Consider the following 23,192-nt stretch of genomic DNA (forward strand, 5'->3'; position numbering starts at 1 on the left):
TTCTTTTGTTTCTATGTCATGGCTATTACGAATAGAGTTGCTATGACTATTTTGCATAAGTCTTTTTGCAGATATATGCACTCTGATATAGTTTGAATGTTTGTCCTCTCCAAATCGCATGTTGAATGTAATCCCCAATGTTGAAAGTGGGGCCTGGTGGGAGGTGTTTGGGTGATGAGGGCAGGTACCTCACAAATAGCTTGGTGCTGTCCTTGTGATAGTGAGTGAGTTCTTATGAGATTTGATTGTTTAAAAGTATGTGGCACCTCCCTTTGTCTTGTTCCTGCTCTAGCCATGTGAGACGTCTGCTCCCCTTTCACCATCTTCCATGATTGGAAGCTTCCTGAGGCCCTTACCAGAAACAGATGCTGGCACTGTGCTTTGTTTACAGCCTGCAGAACCATGAGCCAAATAAACCTATTTTCTGTATAAATTACCCATTCTCAGGTTTTTTTTAATGGCAAACCAAAAATAGCCTAATACACAATTCTCTTGGTTGTATTATCCAGGAGTGAAATTGCTTTATTTTAAAGAAAGTATAGTTGGTGAAGTTGATAAATATGAACCAATGTTATATAATCACAGTACTGAATGGGATTAAAAAAATGCCAATAATTGACTTGGATAAATTTTTTAATCTCTCTAAGCCTTCATTTCATCAACTCTTAAATAAACCAAAACTATCCTGAAGAGTTGCTGTGAAGAATAAAATATGTAAGGAGTATAAAGTACCTACCATAGAATCTGGGGCATAATCAGGTGTTTATTAAATGGGAGCTACGATGATGAGGATGATGATGATAATGATGGGAACAATGGTGACATAATTTCTTTATCTGCACTGATAGGTAGATTTGTTGAGTTAAAATCCAGAGCTGATCTCTTTCTCTTATCCTTGAAAGATACTCTGAAAACATCCATGAAGTTCTGTGCCTCTTGTACATTTGCTAGACCTGCGGTTCTCAACAGGATCTTAGCATCCCACCCCTGAGATTCTGATTTAATTTCTAAGGATGGGGCCAAACATCTGTTTGCTTTAAATGTTCCTCTGGTGATGTTAATTACGGTCGGGACTGAAATCCACTGCCTAGCAGACGAATGATTTATGCCTCATCTCCCCAGCCTTCGCCGTTTTTCAATTTTCCAAAGTAGCAGATTTGTTGCATAACTTCTTCATTCCTCTCTATGTTGAAAACCTCACTCAAGCCACTCCTGAGACTCCCAGACAGCCTCTGAGATTTATGTCTTACTGGTGAGCTCTCTCCTTTCCCTCCTTCTTGTTTCTCTTGAGAATCTCAAGTCATGGATTTTAGAGGGTGTGTCTCTCTTCCCCACTTGCAGCTTGGGTTCAGTATGAAGCATCATTCATCTCAAATGTCACCTTATCAATATTTTCTACTTACTTCTCCCTTTGTTTTTACTTTTTCATTTAAAATAAACACAAATAGGGTAAACTCCTCTAGCCTTTGGCAGGTGGCAGCCTGCATGCTTGGCCGCTCCCACCTTCCAGGTGCAGATTCTCCTGGCAGACTGTGGAAAGCTGTTGTGACTTAAGGAACAGCTGGGTTTTCTTCTATTTCTTTCATTTAAAAAAATTTACTTCATTTTTCCTCTTAATTATCAAAGTAATATCTGAATACTCTGGCAGGAAATTTTGGGAGTCACATAGAAAAGTCCAAAGAACAACAAAAATTATGTTGTGCAATTTTCTCTTTATATGGTAATATGCAGTTTCAGCTCCAGCAATTCCTACATGAATGGCCCTGGGTTACTCTTCTTTGAGCCAGTTGCTTCATATGTTCAAGAGGGATGATAGCAAAAACCTAATAGAAAAATTGGCAAATGTTCTTCTATGAGAAAAATATTTTTCTACTAGAGATTTATTATAAAATAAGAGACATGAGGGATAACTCACCAAAAAAGATTGAAATGGCCATTAAACACATACAAAATGTTTAATTTTAATCATATACAAAATGTTTAATGTTATGAGAAAAGTGCAAACTAATGGCAAAAAATTAACTTGACAATGTACTTTTTCAGGGAGGCAGGAAAAAAACAGGCATGTCCACATATTGCTAGTGAAAGCACAAAATGGTACATCCGTATGGAGTGGAATGTGGCAATGCCTAATCAGACCACAGTGTGTTTACATTTTGGTACAATAATCCCACTTCAAGGAATTTACTCTGAAGATAGATCTCAACAATATAAAAATATATATGCACAAGGTTATTCAATGTAGTATTATTTATAATTTTAAAGTATTAGAAATGACCTAAATCCCCAAATATAGGACATTTTTATTGAATAAGGTATGGAACATCCACATCATGAAAAACTGCAAAAATATCTCCAGGCTGGGTGCAGTGGCTTATGCCTATAATCCCAGCACTTTGGGAGGTCGAGGCAGGTAGATCACTTGTGCTCAGGAGTTCGAGACCAGCCTCGGCAACATGGCAAGACCGTTTCTCTACAAAAAATTTAAAAATTTACTGGGTATGGTGGCATGCACCTGTAGTCCCAGCTACTCAGGAGGCTGAGGTAGGAGGATTACCTGAGCCCAGGAGGCCAAAGATGGAGTAAAACATGATTAAGCCACTACACTCCAGCCTGGTGACGGAGGGAGATTCTTAAAAAATCTCCATAAACAAAGATGAAATAATTTACTGCGAAAAAAGCAAAAGGCATAGGAGTACATAGAGTATGCTATATGTCCTGTAAGAAACGAAAGTGATAATATACATCTCAGGAAGGATGAATTGGAAACTAACGAGATTGATTACCTGCAGGAGATGGATAGGAACAAGGTAAAAGTGAAGTTTTGACTTTTGGCATCATGCTCATGTTTTTCACTCTGAAAAAAATTAGATCAACAAGGGTGTAGGGGAAAAACCCTAAAATGGAATACAAACAGAAGTAGATCAACCTAACCTTTAAATGAATAACATGACCATACTGAACAGTGAAAAAGAACAAACTCATAGAACTTCGGCTATTGTCCACTAAAAGACAAAGCTGAACTATATATATTAGGTTTGATTTCCACAATGTATGAGTTAGCTATTCTGAAATTACTTTCTGTGTATGGTAGGACTGAGCAAATGAGTAAATATATTGATTATGCTGACAACCAGATTTTCATAGTTTGAGAACAAGGATACCAATAAAAAACAGGAAGGCTGTGAGGAGCACTGTAGTGTTTGGTGTTGGATTGTAATTAGAGGTATTAGTATGAATATCTGTATATCTATATACACACATATGTGTATATATGCTTGTCCACTTATAGGTGTATATATGCACATTAACACTATTATAGGTGTATACAGATACATCTATATGTATCTATGGACACACACACATTCCCTAACTGCCTGCTAAAAAGACTTAGAAGCAAACAACAATAACAACAGTGCACTTTTGCTTGCAAATATCATGCCCCATTAAAAATAGATAGTGGTGCTAGAATTCATGACTGATTCCAGGGCCAGGGAAGAGAAAAACCAAGATGAGCCTGAAGCATATTCTTGGCTAAAAAGTAAAGATGTACTTAAAAAACAATGGGAGTTTGTATTAGGGTTCTTCAGAGAAACAGAACCAATAGGATGAATGGATCAATAAAAAACAAGAGACGTGTTATGAAAAAATGGCTCATGCAATAATGAAGGTCTTGGCAAGTCTCAAGATCTATGTGGCAAGCTGGAGACCTGGAAGAGCTGATGGTATAGTTTCCATGTGAGCCTGAGGGGCTGAGAACCAAGAGAATCAATGGTGTTGTTTCAGTCCAAAGGCCAGCAGATTCAAGACCTAGGGAGAAACAATATCTCAGTTAGTCTGAAGGCAGGAAAAATCGACCTCCCAGCTCGAAGGCCACCCGGCAGAAAGAATGCTCTCTTTTGTGAAGGAGAGCTAACTTTTTTTGTTCTGTTCAGGCCTTAGCTAATTGAATGAGGCCCACCCACATTAAAAGGGCAATTTGCTTTACTCAGCCTACTAATTTGAATGTTGATCTCATCCAAAAACATCCTCACAGAAACATTCATAATCATGTTTGACCAAATATCTGGGCATCCTGTGGTCCAATTAAGTTGACACATAAAATTAACCATCACAGGACTTATAAAAAAGAAAATAAATAACAACAATACAGGATTATAACTCACTGAATAAAGTAAGAATTGTGAGTCCATAGTGACAATAAGTAAATAAATAAAAGAAAAAAGAAATCTCTTTCTTACAGGAGAAATTCAGGAATGATGGAGTTAGAAGATCACTAATTTGCAAACACCATAAAAATGAAGACAAACAGAAATTTAGGGGAAATCTACAAAATGCATGGCCCAAGCATTTACAAAAGTTTACTGTCATTAAAAACAAAAGCTGAGGAACTGTATCAGATTGAAAGAGACTAAACAGATACAACATCTGAATGCAATGAGTGATCCAAGATTAAATCCTGGATCTCAAAAAAATTTGCTATGATGGATGTTATTGAGACAATACAGCATGAAAGTATTGTGTAAGTGTAAAATCTCCTGATATTAATTTTTATACTGTGATTATATAACAAAATGCCCTTTTTCTAAGGAAACATACAGTGAAGTATTTAGGGATAAAAGAACAAGAGATACACAACTTGCCCAACTTGTTCAGAAAGTGTGTGTGTATCTAGAAAGAGACAGACAGAGACAGAGAAACAAAGAAAGATAAAGCAAATATGGCAAATTGTTAATTGGTAAATCCAAGTGAACAATGTAGAACAGTTCTTTATAGTATTCTTACAAGTTTTCTATAAGTGAGAAGTTATTTCTAAATAGTTTTTAGAGTTATTTTTAAAAACCGAGTGTTTATTTTACAGTGTTGTTACAAAGACTAAATAAAAGAATCCATAAGAAGGGATTAAAACAGAGCCTGGAATAGAGGAAAAAAACTCAGGTTTTTAGCTATTAATAATAATGTGAATATAATATCAACATATTAATATTTGATCAATATGTTAATTTATATACATATAATTATATTAGTATCAACATATACATCAAAATACTTGATATCAATATTATATTAATATTCAATCAATTTATTATATCAATAATAGCATCAATACATTCATATTAAATACATATATATGTATAATACATATATAATACATAAATATATATATTTATATATTTTATATATGTATATTTTGAGACAGAGTCTCTCTCTGTCATCCTAGCTAGAGTGCAGTGGGGAGATCTCAGCTTGCTGCAACCTCTGCCTCCTGGGTTCAAGAGATTCTCGTGTCTCAGCCTCCTGAGTAGCTGGGATTACAGACATGTGCCACCACACCTGGCTAATTTTTGTATTTTTAGTAGTGATGAGGTTTCACCCTGTTGCTCAGGCTGGTCTCGAACTCCTAGCCTCAAATGCCCCACCTGCCTCGGCCTCCCAAAGTGCTGGGACTACAGGGATGAGCCACTGCATCCTGCCTGTACTAATATTAATGTAATATCACTATATTACCTATTGAAGTAACTAATTTTTTTAATTACATAATATCATATTATGGCTTGCTTTTTTCACTTACATTATACCATAACTGATATGATTTTTCAGACTCTTGGCCTCAAGCAATCCTCCCACCTCAGCTTCCCAAAGTGCAGGGATTATAGGTGTACCTGGCCTAGTAATTTGAATTTTAAAGAGGTGTGGTAGTTTATTTTTTGTATATATCACAATTTTAAAAATGTTCTAATTTTAGGTGTTTGTTGTTTCTAATTCTATTCTTTTAGAAATAAATAATACCTGATGATCAAAGTATTATATATAAAATTACTTATACGTTCATAAAATAACTTAAAAGTTATAAATTTTTTTTCCTTTTCCTAATGTTGTAGGACAGTGTCCTTTAAGTGATATTGCTTAAGGACCAGACATTTAAAATTCTTTAGTTAGCTGCCAAATGGCTTTCCAGAAAGATTTCCCCTCTTTTCTCTTGCACTAGCAGGATATAAATGTGACTGTCTTGTATTTCTCTCACCAACATTGCATATCATCAGTTATTTTTATCTTCAGAAAGAGCTGATTTCAGGGATTTCTGGATGATAGAATTTTGTTAGTTTTAAAAACTTTCTACTTTGTACTATTCTCTATTAAAAAAAGAAAAAAAAAAAAGAAGAGCTTAGTCGTGGCCAAAGTAAGAGAACTGAATACAATGCAGATTGCATGCTCTTCATTGTCCACAAAGAAAAGCATGCTGCACCCTGGAAAATTAGAAGCCTCCTTGAGTGACTAGACCTCAGATAGCTTTTCCATGAGGGTCTCATATGCTGGATAGCTGTTTTTTTGGCATTAGATAGACCTGACTTCTATTCTTTGTTCTTTTCATTTACAGCTCCTAAGCCTGTATTTCCTATGGGCAAAATCATAATAAAAGTGCTTTCCTCACAGTATTGTTGAGAGTTTTAAAGTTTTAAATGAAGTGAAGCATACAAAGTGGTAGCATACTACATGTCTTATAAATATTAGTTTTTAAAAATTCCTGATGTAATTAACAATATTTTTAAAGCTACACTCCTAACAATAAATGAAACAGTGGGTGTTCTACATGTATACACAGTGTCCCTTAATGTAAGTCAAGAGAAACATATTGCCAAAGTGTAACCCACAGAAAGCAAATTCTGTGGGAGGTTAAAAGTTGTCCTAGGATTAGAATCCTTGACTCCAGTGACTGTAGCTTAGTAATGAACTGAACCAAAGGTCTGTTTGCCAGATGACCGCATCATAAATGCTCGATTACATTCGCCCAGGAGACCACCAAAGAGCAGCCCCCTGCTAGTTAGATTCTGATCTAAGATTTTTTTTAGAGAGGAGAACATTTACTTGGTTTGATTCTAAAAGTAACAAAATCAACAGGTTTTTAGCATATAAAATACCGTAAAACAGCATTTAGATAACCTATGAATCAGACATGTTTAAAGAGATGTGGCCATTTCAAGATTCTTTAAATCAGTTTTGGCTTGACTGAAAAGATATCTAACATATCCTACTGCCAAGAGACCACTTAACAGAGCAATTGTCTACTTTCAAGTGGCTCTAAAGGAAATAGAGTTCCCCTAGCTCTAGGTTCTTACTATAAAACCAGATCGTTAGTTGTAAAAGTGCTGCTAAATTTAAGGGTTTTTAAGGTTTAAAACAATGGATGTTGAAAAATTAAGGTTTTTTTCCCCCTGTTTATTTCTCCAGGAAACAGTCACCATAAAATGCATTTGCTTGCCTCTTGATAGTAAGCAGATGCTACACTCCCACAAAACAGAGCTCAAGAAACCTTTGCCTAGGGGGCAGAATCTGCCATAAATGTCTCAAGATATTTACTTGGCCAAGATTTATGTTACATTGCAATTAAGCATAATCTTAAAAGAAATCATCCATTTAATTAATATTTATGTATACTAGTAAATAATTTGAAAACATATGCTATAAATTTCTAATATGGAGTAGAAAGGCAATGTGCCATTGCATGGATGCATAGACATAGAAATAGAGCTTGGTTTAAAGAAAAAGAAATTCTGAACCCTCTTGGATGTTGCCTCTTTTCTAAATTCCCAAGTTAAAAAAAAAAAACAGAAATAAATTCCCAAGTTTCAATTTGTGTAATGGGGGCCATTAATTTACATTGATGAACACTTTTTTTTTTTAATGTAGAGGTAAACTCAGTGATGCCTGAAAATACTCAGGTGAAGAGCCTTTGTTTGCAGCAGTTTATGAAAACAGATGGGGCATTTTATCAGCTATTCTGGGGAAATTGCCTCCCTAACTCTGCAACTGACCAGGAATGCTTTATTGTGGCAGTAGTCTGGGAGTGTACAAAAGCACAGCAGGCCACATTTTCAAAGCTTGCTTTCTTTTCGAATTCTCTGATGACCATACGGCCCAACCTGTGACTATGGTAGCTGGCCTTTTTATAAAGGGAATTTATTATTGTTTTTGCTAAAGCTAAATTGCTGCTGAAATGTGATGACTTGCTTAGGAGAAAATACAACTTAGTGTTGATTTGCCATTCCTGGGTACTCTAAAGGATCTTCATTTAGAATGGAAGGATTTCTCCCCCCTCACTCTCTTGTTTTGGCAAGTGTAGCCTTCTATCCTTCTGTTATAAAAACAGTTCCAACACCAAAAGTTGGCAGATTTGTGATCTTTCATTTCAGTTATGGGGGGATGGTTTAGAATTCTCTAGTCAAATTTAAGGAGGTAGTTTCAAAAGAAAAACTATTTCTTCACTCTCCATTCCAGCTCTCAAACCCAGCTCCTTCTCCGTAATTCCACAGTTTTACTACTAATAACAAAATAACTAATACCATATGATTTTTTCAAATGTAAAAGTTGGAAGTTTGTGTATGTATGTACGTGTATATTTATTTATTTATTTATTTTGAGACAGAGTCTTGCTCTGTTGTCCAGGCTGGAGTGCAATGGCACGATCTCAGCTCACTGCAACATCCACCTCCCAGATTCAAGAGATTCTCCTGCCTCAGCCTCCCGAAGAGCTGGGATTACAGGCACGCACCACCACACCTGGCTAATTTTTTTTTTTTTGTATTTTTAGTAGAGATGGGGTTTCACATGGCGTGTCCATGTTGGTCTAATGGATACTTGAACTCCCAACCTCAGGTGACCCATCTGCCTCAGCCTCTCAAAATGCTTAGATTACAGGTGTGAGCCACCACACCCAGTCAAAAGTTGGAAGTTTATACTTCATTTGTTTAAGCTTTATTTGGAGAAGTCAAAAAAGCTCCTTCTTAGTAGAAGGCATTGACATATTTTGAAAGTGATTGATTATTCATTAATAAGTATTAAAATGCTTTTATATTTAGAAATTTTTGAAGCCTACCTAACAACCATGCTTAAAGGTACTCCTGGCTCTAAGTATCTGGCTCAGTTACTTCAAATTATTGGTATTCTTGTGAATGTAGCCATAACAGAGTTTGTCTTTGTGATTTTAATCTCTTTAGCCACTCCCAAATTGAAACTATGATCTTTGTCTCCTTAAAACCAGACCACCTTACTCAGTAAACAATTCATGTTTTGCATTTTATGTGACATTTTAGTTGATTCTATAAATTAGAATTTGGCATGCCATTAATCTCAAGCAGAAATGGAAGTGTCAGACATTACTTAATAATGGGTTTAAGAAATAAATCAAATTGTGGAGGAAAATCCATCAAGTTGTGCAGAGCTTTAGAGAGAACAGAAAATTATCGATAAATCATGAGACAACTATTCAACACCTGGTTTTAGGAAAGGATTGCAAAAAGCTTTTTTTTTTTTTTTTGATTTAAAAACTCAGTTGGTTCTCGGCCAGGCATGGTGGCTCACGCCTGTAATCCCAGCACTTTGGGAGGCCAAGGCGGGCGGATCACGAGGTCAGGAAATCGAGACCATCCTGGCTAACACGGTGAAACCCCATCTCTACTAAAAATACAAAAATTACCCGGGCGTGGTGGTGGGCGCCTATAGTCCCAGCTACTCGGGAAGCTGAGGCAGGAGAGTGGCGTGAACCTGGGAGGCGGAGCTTGCAGTGAGCCAAGATCGTGCCACTGCACTCCAGCCTGGGCAACAGAGCGAGACTCTGTCTCAAAAAAACAAAAACCAAAAAACAAAAAAACAAAAAACAAACTCACTTGGTTCTCTTAAGGTACTTAACTGCTATCAGTCTGCTAAAGACAGTCTCCAGCCTTTTTATGGAATATGTATTAACTCTTAGTTCTTTCTCAGAAGATATATTTGCTTCTAGTTCCCATTAGACTATGCTTACTTTTAGTCAATGTAAAGACAAGATGGATACTTTTCTACCCTTCAAGTATAAAGATGCTTCCAGAAAATTAGCTTCTCTTAAGCTCTTTTCAGGTTTGGTGAGAGTAAGTTTTAGAGAAAAAAAATGATGTTGACTTTTTTTGAAGAAAACAATACCAGGAGGATAACATTGATTAAGAATTATGGAATTACAAACTACTGAGATTCAAAGTTAACTTGGAGAATATTTACATAAAATTCTTACGTTCTGCTACATGGAAAGAGCACTAGATAGGGCATCACAGATACCTACGTTCCAATCCCAGTCCAGCCTGTTAGCTTTGTGGCCATGGCTCAATTCACTGAGCTCCTCTAGGTCAATTTCCTCAGCTGTAAAATCAGGAGACTAACACCTTTTCTTTTTTTTTTTTTTTTCTTGAGATGAAGTCTCACTCTGTCACCCAGGCTGGAGTGCAGTGGTGCTATCTGGCTCACTGCAGCCTCCGCCTCCAGGGTTCAAGCGATTCTCCTGCCTCAGCCCCCCGAGTAGCTGGACTAACACCTTTTCTGTCTACCTAAGTTCTGAGCATTAAATAAAATCATGAATGTAAATATACAGTCATGAAGCATGAAGCATGACACAATTTGTGGAGACAGAATAAATATCTTCCCAATATTCTTTGATGGAATATATAAGCCCTTCATTGTTTCTTAGCTTCCATAAGCTCTATTTTCTTTGATTCAGTCTTGGCTACTACAATCATGACTAAAGCCAGACTGATTGACAATCTTGTTACATAAGGAGATAGAAACTGCTAATCCAGGAGCTTGTTACATAAGGAGATTGAGACCATTTGCAAGACATTTACTTAGTACTCAAACTTTTTATTCTCAGGGTTACTTTTCACTCTAAAAAATATTGAAGACCCCAAAGAGCTTTTATATATGTGAGTTATATCTATATATTTACTGTGTTAGAAATTAAAACAGAAATATTTATTTGAAAGAAACAATACCTTTATTACATGTAAACATTATTATTTTCATAAAAAATAACTATATCTTTGAAAATAAAAAATTGGTGAAAAAGTGGTGTTGTTTTATCTATTTGCAAGTCTCTTTAGTGTCTGACTTAATGGAAAACAGCTGGATCTTCACATCTGCTCCTGCATTCAATCTCTTGTGATGTCACATGTCATGTAGCCTCTGGAAAATTGCATTCTATACTTATGAGAGAATGTGAGCAAACAAGGAAAAGAATATCTTGGTATTATTATAAAAATAATTTGACCTCATGCATCCCCTGAAATGGTCTCAGAGACCAGTCATCCCTGACTCCTTTGAGGATTGCTGGCTTAGAAGATACTAAAAACATACATTGAGGCTGGGCATGGTGGCTCACACCTGTAATTCCAGCACTTTGGGAGGCTGAGGCAGGCAGATCACTTGATCCCAGAAGTTTGAGACCAGCCTGAGCAACTCGGCAAAACCATGTCTCTACAAAAAATACAAAACTTAGCCAGATGAAGTAATAATGTGCACCCCGTTCCAGCTACTCCAGAGGGTTAGGTGGGAGGATTGCTAGAGCCTGGGAGAGGGAGGCTACAGTGAGCCGAGATTGGGCCATTGTATTCTATCTAGCTTGGCGACAGAGTGAGAATCTGTCTCAAATAAAGAAATAAAATAAAAAATAAAAACACATATTGCATTTTATGTTGTGATGAGGGTACTTCCTTGAAGAATGATACCTGAATCTGATTTAGTAATCATACAGATTTTACTAGGCTGTCATTTAAAAACATGATGAGTTAACAGTAATCTCCTGTGATTTTAACAATTATTCTTTTAAAAATATTTATTTATTTATTTATTTATTGAGACTGAGTTTTGCTCTTTTTGCCCAGGCTGGAGTGCAATGGTGTGATCTCAGCTCACTGCAACCTCTGCCTCTCGGATTCAAGTGATTCTCCTGCCTCAGCCTCCCAAGTTGCTGAGATTACAGGTGCGCACCACCACACTTGGCTAATTTTTTTATTTTTAGTAGAGACAGGGTTTCGCCATGTTGGCCAAGCTGGCCTTGGACTCCTGACCTCAGGTGATCTACCCACCTTGGCCTCCCAAAGTTCTGGGATTACATGCGTGAGCCGCCGTGCCCAGCCCAACAATTATTCTTATAGCTAAAGATACACATTGTTTGTAGAGAAACCAAGTTTTCTGTTACTTCACTTGAATATAAGGGGATTAAATATCTTTTTGTAGTCGGAAAAGCTTCAGGACTCCTTGTCTGACTTCTACTGTCTAGTTTGCATAACCAGTGACTACTTTACAAACTCATTTCTTCGAACAACTTAAGAGGAGCAATTCGCTGTGAAGCACATATAAGATGATATTCGTACTGCAAATGAGACTCAGGAAGGTAGGGGTTTTGCCTCAAGTCACAAAACAGCTTAATGGAAAAACTGCAAAAGGAGCCCAAAGTGCTTTGATCACAACTCATTCTTGTCCATTTGGTTGGAAAACTCAGCTTTTAGTAAAAATAGGGAAATGCACTCAACCTAAGAGCACATTAGAATGCTTGTTATATGCTCCTGTAGTGACTTTCACTTCCCCTCATGACCCTCATCATGTTCCCATTTCTAGTTAGATGTCCTGCTCTAATTAGATGGTAAGCCTCATGAAGAGAAGCTCACACCTGCCTTGCTCACTGTTGTAGTCCTGTATTTAGTCAGGGCTTTCGAGATAAACAGAATCAATAGGCAATATATACATATATAGAAAAAGATTTATCATGAGGGATCACCTCATGCAGTTATGGAGGCTGAGAAGTCTCATGATCTGACACTTGTAAGCTGGAGGCCCACAAAAACCAATGGTGTGGGTCCAGTTCAAACCCGAAGGCCTGAGAACCAGAGGAGCTGATAGTGTAAGTCCCAGTCTGAGTCCAAAGGCCTGAGAACCAGGAGTGCCAGTGTCTGAAGGCCAGAGAAGATAAATGTTCCAGCTCAAGCAGAGAGCAAATTTGCCCATCCTCTGTCTTTTTGTTTTATTGAGGTCTTCAATGGATTGGATGATTCCCGCCTGCGTTAGTGAAAGTGATCTTCTTTACTCTTTTTACCAATTCAGATGATAATGTCTTCCAGAAATACCCTCACAAACCTGGAAATAATGTTTTACCAGCTATTTGGGCATTCCTTAGCCCAGTCAAGTTGACACATAAAATTAACAATCACAATTCCTGACACATAGCAGGTGTTAAACCAATATTTATTGGCTTATTGACTCTAATAAATCCACAGATTTAGTCAGGCTAGGGTTGACTGGACTTGGAAGTTAATGCTATTACTTAAAACTCTGTTTCAAAATGCTGTGGCTAAAACATACAACAGTTTATGATATAGCAATTTCAGACCTGAAAATATACGGAAGAGAAATTAGTACATAGGTCCACCTAAAGAGAAATTAGTCCATAGGTCCACCTAAAGAGAAATTAGTACATAGGTCCACCTAAAGAGAAATTAGTACACAGGTCCACCTAAAGATATACACAAGAATGTCCATAGCAACTTTATTCATAATGGCCCCAAACTAGAAACAATCCAAATGTCCACTAACAGAGAATGGATAAATAATTTGTTTAATATTCATGCAATAATATGCAGTCATAATGAAGAAACTATTTGTATGTGAAAGACGTGGATAAATTTCACAGACAAATGACAATACAAACTATATTATTCCATGTATACAAAGTTCAAGAAAAACAAAACTCATCTACAGAATCAATAGATGACATATAGATATATAGAAAAAGATTTATCGTGAGGGTTTGGCCCATGCAATTATGGAAACTGAGGAGTCTCATGATCTGCTCTCTGCAAGCTGGAGGCCCATGAGAACCAGTGGTGTGGGTCCAGTCCAAATCTGAAGTCCTAAGAAACAGAGGAGATGATAGTGTAAGTTCCAGTTTGAGTCCAGAGGCCTGAGAACCAGGAGTGGGGCTGAAATAGTGCTCAACTCCGAGTGCTGGCGGAGAGTATTGACTGGACATGGAAATGAGGAAACCTTTTGGGGTGCAGAAAATGTCCTATATCTTGATCTAGAGGTTGGTTACATGAGCGTAAATGAATGTGTAAATTCATCAACTCTACCCTTAATTAATGTGTTTTATGCACTTTATACATATTATGCTTCAAAATATGTTTTTTTAAAAACCCCAGAATTGGTATTCTTTCTAGAGGAAATTTTGAATCTGCAACGTGGAAAAAATTTTGCTATGCTCAAATTTTCAGAAGTGTCCTATTTTCTACATAAATAATATGATTAACTTTGATAATTAACATTTATGGTTGTACATATTATTCCATTTAAAATTTATGTCAACTCCTGGAGATGTCTAAAAGAAAAACCCTCATTTTATCCACAAGTAACTGAGGTTCTGAAAGATGAGGCCACTTCTCCAAGGTCACACAACTTGTAAATGCCAAGGCTTCCTTCAATCCCAGAGCCTCTGACTCTATACCACTATTGCTACCCATGATTCCATGCATGACCAAGCTACTCCATTGTTCTTTTACAGATGTATTATATGGAACTGATCTGAATTCAAAATATTAACTTTCTTGAAGGTTCTTCATTTGTGAACAAATGACATTTTATGCTGAAGATAGGCTTGCACCTGAGAGTCAACAACAGGGCCTTGTTAGATCTGGGCTGTGCAATGTTGTTAAGCTGTCCCATGATCCAGCAGATTAGAGCATTAGGGACACCCTGACACACTGAAGACTTGACATCACTTCAGATGAAAATGCTAAGATTGGTAGGTTTCTCCCTACCACAGGGAAATTAGAAATTATGAAATACATTGCAAAGACACAAGCCACATAACATGGAATGCTGGCTTGGAAAAAAAGGACCTGAGCTTATGTTTAATCCCACCCTTACCTCTGGGAACTTGGGCACATTTCTGGGTTTTGAATTTCTCTTCTGTAAAAAGAAGACCAATGGCCAGTTCAGCCATGGCCAGTTCATCACTAATATCCCTTGAAACTCCGTGAATATATTCTATGAATACAAGCCTTAGAGGCAGCCTCTTGCTGCAAAAATGCAGCTACAAGTCTTTGATTCTACTGTGTGTGAGATGAACACAGTCATGCCAAAATCATAGTGTTTTATAATAATCAAACAAGTTAATGTTTATGAAATAGCTTTGGAAATTGAAAAAGGCTACCGAATATTGCATTACATATGCAATTTGCAATAATTGGAGTAATTAATACTCATTTGAGATCAGCCATGTTAGAGTAGGTTAGATCACTCACATTCCTCTCTTCATGTACTGATCTAGTAACATTTGATCATCACTTCAGAGGTTACAGATGATGTGCTGCTGTCTATTGGATGATGCAGTTTATGGTTTTAAAATCCTAAGGGCCACCCTAAGAACCCAGGGTTACAATATGCTCAATATTTCTACTGATGATAGTGAAAAGTCAATTTCTAGAGGATTCTCTACTTAAGAAGACAAAAATCCTTGACAAATACCTGCTTGGTTCCAAGATATGGTGGCATAAGTTGAGCAAAATAACAGATCAATGGAAAAGCATGGACAAGATAGGTAATAAATTCCTACTCCATTGGCCGTAGTACTGAGCATTTACTTTGCTAAAAGGATGCTGGTTCAATGTGTCATGGAAGGAGTGCCCTGCAGAATAAATTTTGGTCTTGAAATTTTGGGAGGCAGAAGTTTCTGAGATCAAGTCAGGCCTTTTTGATCCCTCATAATTAGAGTTGTGACAGATCTAGGTGCCATTTTGTAACATTTAGTGATGACAAAGTATCTAGGGTATATTTTATGTCCAAACAACTTCTGGTGATGTCTAATTAAAGGACCCACTGGATCTAAGTCGAAGAATTCTAAAAAGATTTACATTCCCATTTCTTGGAAATAGATGATTAAAAAGACCCCCTACCCAGCCCTTAGTTTCTATCCATGATTAGAAACTGTGATATCAGCACTCTTCCCAGTATTCAGGGGCCCCATCAATAACACATGCCAAAATGCTCTAGAGGGGCCTCAGTAAGGAAAACAGAAGGCGTCAGGAAATTCTCCATCATTTTTCAGTGACAGCATTTGTCAGAGGAGGAAATTAGATTATAGAAAAATGCTGAATTAGATATCTTTATCAGTGACTGTTAAAACCCCAGGGAACAAGATTAAACTACTCTGAAGACAGTGGGGGTTGGTAAGTATGCTGCAAGAAACACAGCTCTGGTACACTGTTGGAGACATAGGGTGAATGTGAGAGTGAGAGCACACTTGTCAGGACTCAGAAGTGCAAACAGCCCTACTGAATTATCAAAGAATGCACAAGGATGGTTGATGGCAACCACACACATCGTTTGCTGTGAGTTATCAGAGGTTGCTGGAGATTGCTGGGGACTTGCTATATCATATCAGAATCACAGCAATATGCCAAAGACATAGATGCCTTTCTGTTTAGCATTATCTATCCAATGCAAACCTATTTGCTTGTGACGTCCAGTGGCTCTCCAATGCCAACAGGGAAAAGACTAAGCTCTTTGGCAAGATATCAAAGGCTCTCCAAACTCTAGGTCTTGCTTGCCTATCTCACTTCATCTTCCTTTACCCTTGGCCTTCTGCTTTAAGCTTCAGTGACTCCCAACTTGTGATTTTTCTACTTGTAGCAAACTACTCACATACCCATGCCTGTGGTCTTAGAAAGACTGCTGGTTAAAATGACCCATCTGGTTTTCTATATCTGCTCCTTCCTATTCCTCCTTTTAGCATCAGCCCTGGCATTTATGTCCTCTGAGAAGCCTTCTCTGAATGTTTCTCTTAGCCCATCCTTGATCCTCCCATGGTATCTTATAATGCATACTACTGCAGATGCAGGTATTATATGACCTTCTTTACATTGTCCTGTGGTTGAATTTTAGGTAAGTGGTGCAAATGTTAATACACTGGTTACTGCTACTATTGCTACGCGTGATAAACTGTTCTTTGTCTCAAACTCACAAGTTTTGTGTGTTCTGCCAGCATTCAAGTAAATGTGGCAAGCTAATTTGTTAGCTTGCAAGTAGGGTAAAAGCCCAGGCTTTTAATAGTTCATTGTATACATTATATTCATTGTTTTACTTCCAGCACCAAAGTAGTGGTTAACATATGCTTAGTGTTTAATAAATGTTAGATGAATGAATGAATTGACTTAATGCTATAGAATAAAAGCAAAGAAAAGCAGCCCAAAGTGATCAGTCCACTTAGACCATATCTTTTCAATGGCACCTGTGCTTCTGCTTAGCCATCTCCAGTGTGTCTTCAGTGGTTGTCTAGTGTGGCTTCCAGAGTTTATTTCCTAACTACATTTTTATTGATGCCAGCAAAGAGAGCTCAGACACTTCTGTGACATTGTTTAGAGCATGAACCCAAATTGCACCATCATCAATGCCATTTCTTACATGCTTACCAGGGCAAGATGCAGTGAGAAGTGTCATACAATTGAAGTTATATAGTTTATATAATTCCTATGAATTATTGGGCTAAAAATAGATAACATTAAAAGCATAGTGTACTAAATGGGCTGTGCAAAACACAGAAGTATACAGTGCAGAAATTAAAGAAAGGCTTAACTAAATATTTGCAGCCTCTTGTGAACAAGGTTTAGTGTATATAATTTGTGTCTGAAGTGCTGGTATGGCTTTCTGAAATTGTATATTCTTTTTTCACCCCCATTTCATACTGGAAAACTTAGTCATGAAGTTAAAAGGTGAAATAAAATATGTAAGGTCAACTGCTTATAGCTAAAAAATTAGAGAAAGGGTCTGCAGACTCTAGAGAAGCCGCCTTATAATTGTCTTTTACTTTCTGTTTAGAGCCAAGTCCACTTTATGAACAAAAGGTTTGAGAAGTATTTTTGATATAATTCCAGAGAAGACCTCCAAAAGATTCCTAGACATGGGGAAGTGTCATCTATTTAAAAAAATATTTAATTAGGCCCAGTGCAGTGGCTCACGCCTGTAATCTCAGCACTTTGGGAGATCAAGGCGGGCAGATCACAAGGTCAGTAGTTGAAGACCAGCCCGGCCAATATGGTGAAACCCCATCTCTACTAAAAAATAAAAAAATTAGCTGGGTGTGGCAGCATGTACCTGTAGTCCCAGCTACTCAGGAGGCTGAGGCAGGCTGAGGCTTGAACATGGGAGGCGGAGGTTGCAGTGAGCTGAGATCGCGCCACTGTACTCCAGCCTGGGCGACAGAGTGAGACCCCATCTTTGAGATCTAGAAGTAATGAGAGATAATTTGAAACTCTGAACAAAGAAACTTTTAGAAAAAAGCATTTTTTATCATACTCCCACCCCCTACCTCAAACATATTTGGTTGAGTGAGTTGACTGTAAGTTGGGAACCTATCATAACTGTACTTGTAAGTAAAGACATGTTTTTAAAGAAACAATGATAAAGTTCATTGCATAGCTGGTCATTCTTCAAATAATGCCAGATCCTAAGTGATTTCAGGCTTGTTAAGTATATTCATACTGTTGTGAAATAGATCTCCAGAACTTTTTCATCTTGCAAAAACTGAAATTCCATACCCATTAAGCAACACCCCTCTCTGCCTCCCACCAGCCCCGGTAACCACCATTCTACTTTCGGTTTCTATAAATTTGACTACTTTAGACACTTCATATAAATGGAATCAAACAGTATTTGTCTTTTTGTGACTGACTTATTTCATTTAGCCTAATATCCTCAAGGTTCTCCCACATTGTAGCATATGCAAGACTTCCCTTTCTTCTAAAGGGTGAATAATATTCCATTGCATGAATAAATCACATTTGTTAATCCATTTGTCCATCTATGGATGTTTACATTGCTTCCATGTCTTAGCTATTGTGACGAGTGTTCTGATGAGCGTGGGTGTTAAAATATCACTTCAAGACTGCTTTTAATTCTTTTGGCTATATGCCCAGAAGTGGGATGGCTGGATTATATGATAGTTTTATTTTTAATTTTTTGAAGAATTTCCGTACTATTTTCCACAGAAGTATCACCATTTTATAATCCCACTAATAATGCACGATGTTTCAATTTCTTCTTGTGGAATTCTTAAGACTGTTTTTTCTCCTTGAGAAACTCCCTGGGGATTGTGACCAGCGATGTCATTGATTTTCAATCTGACTGAAGAATGTAATTTTCCTTCCAATTGCAAAGTGTGTACTCCCTAAGGAAAGGAGGAGAGAAGGGTCATCTCCATATATGTTAAGTAGAGAAAAATGTCAATAGTTAGATGCTGGGTAAATACTGCAGGAAAAGAAAGGTGTTTCAGTACACAGCATTTATTCAAATCAATGCACCTGACTTGGTGGCTAGATTTAAGTTAAAGTCTTTTCAGTCTGATGGACAAAGCAGATGTGTGAGCATGAATTCAATCATGAAAAGTCTTTATTAAAATACAAAGAGTCAACATATGTCACGTGGGGGAGGCATATTACTAAGAATGTAAATTCTTAAGACAAAACCTTCCTATAGCCCATGTGATAAATCTATTTTCTGTTCCTAGTCTTATGAAGGGCATATTACAATGCTTCAGGGTACATTTATTTGTTGGACTTACCACAATTCATAATTAAGTATTTAGTTTTGTGATTATTTTTTAATATAGGAAATGAACACAGCACAAGGCCAGTGGCATGTTGTTTTTTTTTTCTCATTGCATTTTCTTCAGTGATGAAGCTGGTGCCTGAGGCATTGTTGGAGGTTAATCGATACTTATGGAATGAGGGAATGGAGTGTGGTAGAAGGAGTCTTATTTTCTGAGGGAGGAGATACGAGTTCTATACTCAGAACCACTACTAAGTAGCTGTGATTTCTAAGGCAAGTGACTTAGTCTCTTGGTCTTGGTTTACCCATCTGTCAAATAAGGATTTCATATTTAAACACTTTTTCCCCCAGACAGTGTTACTTGGGATCTTAGAGATTCTAGGAGGTGTCCTGAATTGCAGCATGCAAAAATCCAAGAGCTGGGGACACTTGGTCCTCTACCGCTACTTTCCAAACAAAGAGAACTACTTATTTCTGTTTTATGTGTTAGGATACTATCAAAATGTTTATTTACAAAATGATTTCAATGCTTAAAAAATATTCAAAACCCATAATTTAAATTGGAAAATCTCTAAGTCTCCTTTTAGCAGCTAACTGCCTGGGCTTTCCTCATCCCCAGAATCTTCACTTTATCCAGGGTTTTGATAAAGTGTCACCTCCTCAGAGAGACCCTACTTGGCCAACAAATCTCTTGGTATAATTTGTATTTATTACCTGGTATTATTCTCTATTTTGTGTGGCAGGTGTTAGTGTATAAATCTTATCTCCTCAACAGCACTGCAGGTTCTTTGGGAGTGAGGGCCACATAATGTATATCACTTTCTCCACCCTAATCAGTACTTAACATAAGGCCAGAAATGTAATGGATATTAGTATTCAACCTATTCATTCACAAATCTTTAGAGAACTACTCGTAATGGTTATCATACATTAGACACTTGACATTTACAAGTCTCTCAAGATACCATTTAATTTCTTCACCTTTAAAGTGGGGGAAAGAGTACTTTCTTCAAATGTTCGTTTTGAAGATTAATGAAGATCATGCATTAGATGAGAATAGCAAAGCTCTGGTGAGCTGTAGATTTTGGGCTGGGGGTAAGGTTCACTCACTGTCTGAGTGATTAGTGCTATGTCTCTCCCCTACTCAAAACCCTTTAGTAGCTCCCTCTTGCCTCAAAGATTGAACTAGACAGATGTTATGGTGCCTGACCAGCTTTCTTATCCCTCTTCCCTGCTACCATTTCTAAAATCTTTTCCCACCCCATGTGATTCTGATGTGTCCACATCCAAAGCCCCCACTCCTTCCCCAGTTGTTCTGTCTTTTTTTTTTTTTTTGCTAAAACTATTATGAACGATGACTCTCTTCTTTTTGGTTCACAAGTCATAGGTATGCAGGCCTACATTGCTGCTATTCTTCTTTCCCATGAAAAAGCCTGTATTGCACTAGGAGCAAATAAGGTTAATATGCAAAGTAATGTGGAGACAGAGCTTGCTGATAGAGAGAGAAAGAACTGATGCTATTATTTAAGTCCCTAGATCCACTCAAGGTAGTAGGGTTGTTGTCAGGGTTAAATGAGTTAATAATGGGAGTGCTGCAGCCACTGCCGCTGATTCCAGATCTCATTGCCACACGCCCCAACGACCACCTGATGTGCCTTCCTGATTCCTTTTGGTTCCAAGTCCAATGTGGCAACTCTCAAGGATCAGCTGCTTCATAATCTTCTAAAGGAAGAACAGACCGCCCAGAATAAGATTACAGTTGTTGGGGTTGGTGCTGTTGGCATGGCCCGTGCCATCAATATCTTAATGAAGGACTTGGCAGATGAACTTGATCTTGTTGATGTCATCGAAGACAAATTGAAGGGAGAGATGATGGATCTCCAACATGGCAGCCTTTTCCTTAGAACACCAAAGATTGTCTCTGGCAAAGACTATAATGTAACTGCAAACTCCAAACTGGTAATTATCATGGCTGGGACATGTCAGCAAGAGGGAGAAAGCCGTCTCAATTTGGTCCAGCGTAACGTGAACATCTTTAAATTCATCATTCTTAATGTTGTAAAATACAGCCTGAACTGCAAGTTGCTTATTGTTTCAAATCCAGTGGATATCTTGACCTACGTGGCTTGGAAGATAAGTGGTTTTCCCAAAAACCGTGTTATTGGAAGTGGTTGCAATCTGGATTCAGCCCAATTCCGTTACCTGATGGGGGAAAGGCTGGTAGTTCACCCATTAAGCTGTCATGGGTGGGTCCTTGGGGAACATGGAGTTTCCAGTGCACCTGTATGGAGTGGAATGAATGTTGCTGGTGTCTCCCTGAAGACTCCGCACCCAGATTTAGAGACTGATAAACATAAGGAACAGTGGAAAGAGGCTCACAAACTGGTGGTTGAGAGTGCTTATGAGGTGATCAAACTCAAAGGCTACACATCCTGGGCCATCGGACTCTCTGTAGCAGATTTGGCAGAGAGTACAATGAAGAATCTTAGGCAGGTGCACCCAGTTTTCACCATGATTAAGGGTCTCTATGGAATAAAGGATGATGTCTTCCTTAGGGTTCCTTGCATTTTGGGACAGAATGGAATCTCAGACCTTGTGAAGGTGACTCTGACTCCTGAGGAAGAGGCCTGTTTGAAGAAGAGTGCAGATACACTTTGGGGGATCCAAAAAGAGCTGCAATTTTAAAGTCTTCTGATGTCATATCATTTTACTGTCTAGGCTACAACAGGATTCTAGTTGGAGGTTGTACATGCTGTCCTTTTTATCTGATCTGTGATTAAAGCAGTAATATTTTAAGATGGACTGGGAAAAACATCAACTCCTCAAGTTAGAAATAGGAATGATTTGTAAAATCCACAGCTATATCCTGATGCTGGATGGTATTAATCTTGTGTAGTCCTAAACTGGTTAGTGTGAAGTAGTTCTGCCACCTCTGACGCACCACTGCCAATGCTGTACATGCTGCATTTGCCCCTTGAGCCAGGTGGATGTTTACCGTGTGTTTTATAACTTCCTGGCTCCTTCACTGAACATGCCTAGTCCAACATTTTTTCCCAATCAGTCACATCCTGGGATCCAGTGTGTAAATCCAATATCGTATGTCTTGTGCATAATTGTTCCAAAGGATCTTATTTTGTGAACTATATGTATCAGCAGTGTACATTACCATATAATGTAAAAAGATCTACATGTAAACAATGCAGCTAACTATCCAAGTGTTATACCAACTAAAACCCCCAAAAACCTTGAACAGTGAAAAAAAAAATAAATGAGTTAATGCATGTAAATAAAAACGTACATAAGAGTGTATATGTTCAATAATAATTTGCTGTCCTCAATCATATCTCAATGTATAACATTTCTATGTATTCTTATCTTACTTCTCCAACTAGACTGTAAAGTTTTTGAGAGCAGGCACTAGGTCCTACTCAGCACTTGGCCTCAGTTCAGTAACTTGGCCTTGGTTCAGTAACCCTCGTTGAAGGGATCAGCATATTTCTGTGAGGCACAACCAGTGTGTGGCTTCAGCTTTCCAAACAGTCTGTGATTTCGTTAGTAGAATTGTGAAATTTACTCCTAATATGTGGAAAGCATCTTTGCCTGTGGTTTTATTTTGTTAATTTCATTGTGTTCTAACTTAGGCTAAGTTGCCATGATGTTTTTGTGCGAAAACTGATTTTATTTTTATTTTTCATCATGCAAAATGTCTTTTGAGAAAGCTGGAGTTAGGACATTTTTCTAGAGTCACATTTTAAAAAATTAAGGTCAGTCAGCAAAGACTCCCAACTCCTTGAGTT

At 37.7% G+C, this 23,192-nt stretch overlaps 1 protein-coding gene across 5 annotated transcripts in view; it reads left to right on the forward strand.

Annotated features, from left to right (window-relative positions):
- The window catches only part of LOC129393105 (L-lactate dehydrogenase A chain-like), a 78,706-nt gene that overhangs the window by 49,875 nt on the left and 5,639 nt on the right, over nt 1-23,192 (forward strand). For 3 of the 5 annotated variants that reach the window (XR_010109167.1, XR_010109168.1, XR_010109166.1), the window contains one exon: nt 11,682-11,779. Coding sequence is in view for 2 of the 5 variants with exons in the window: in XM_063594490.1 (XP_063450560.1) it covers nt 21,178-22,080 (903 nt within the window). In the remaining 3 variants the exon portion in view is untranslated. Of the gene's footprint in view, nt 1-11,681; nt 11,780-19,519; nt 22,705-23,192 lie in introns of those variants that run through there. The other 2 variants (XM_063594490.1, XM_063594491.1) reach the window with 1 other exon arrangement.

The sequence above is a fragment of the Pan paniscus genome, chromosome 11 (genome assembly GCF_029289425.2).
Source record: "Pan paniscus chromosome 11, NHGRI_mPanPan1-v2.0_pri, whole genome shotgun sequence".
NCBI classification, from domain to species: Eukaryota; Metazoa; Chordata; class Mammalia; order Primates; family Hominidae; genus Pan; species Pan paniscus.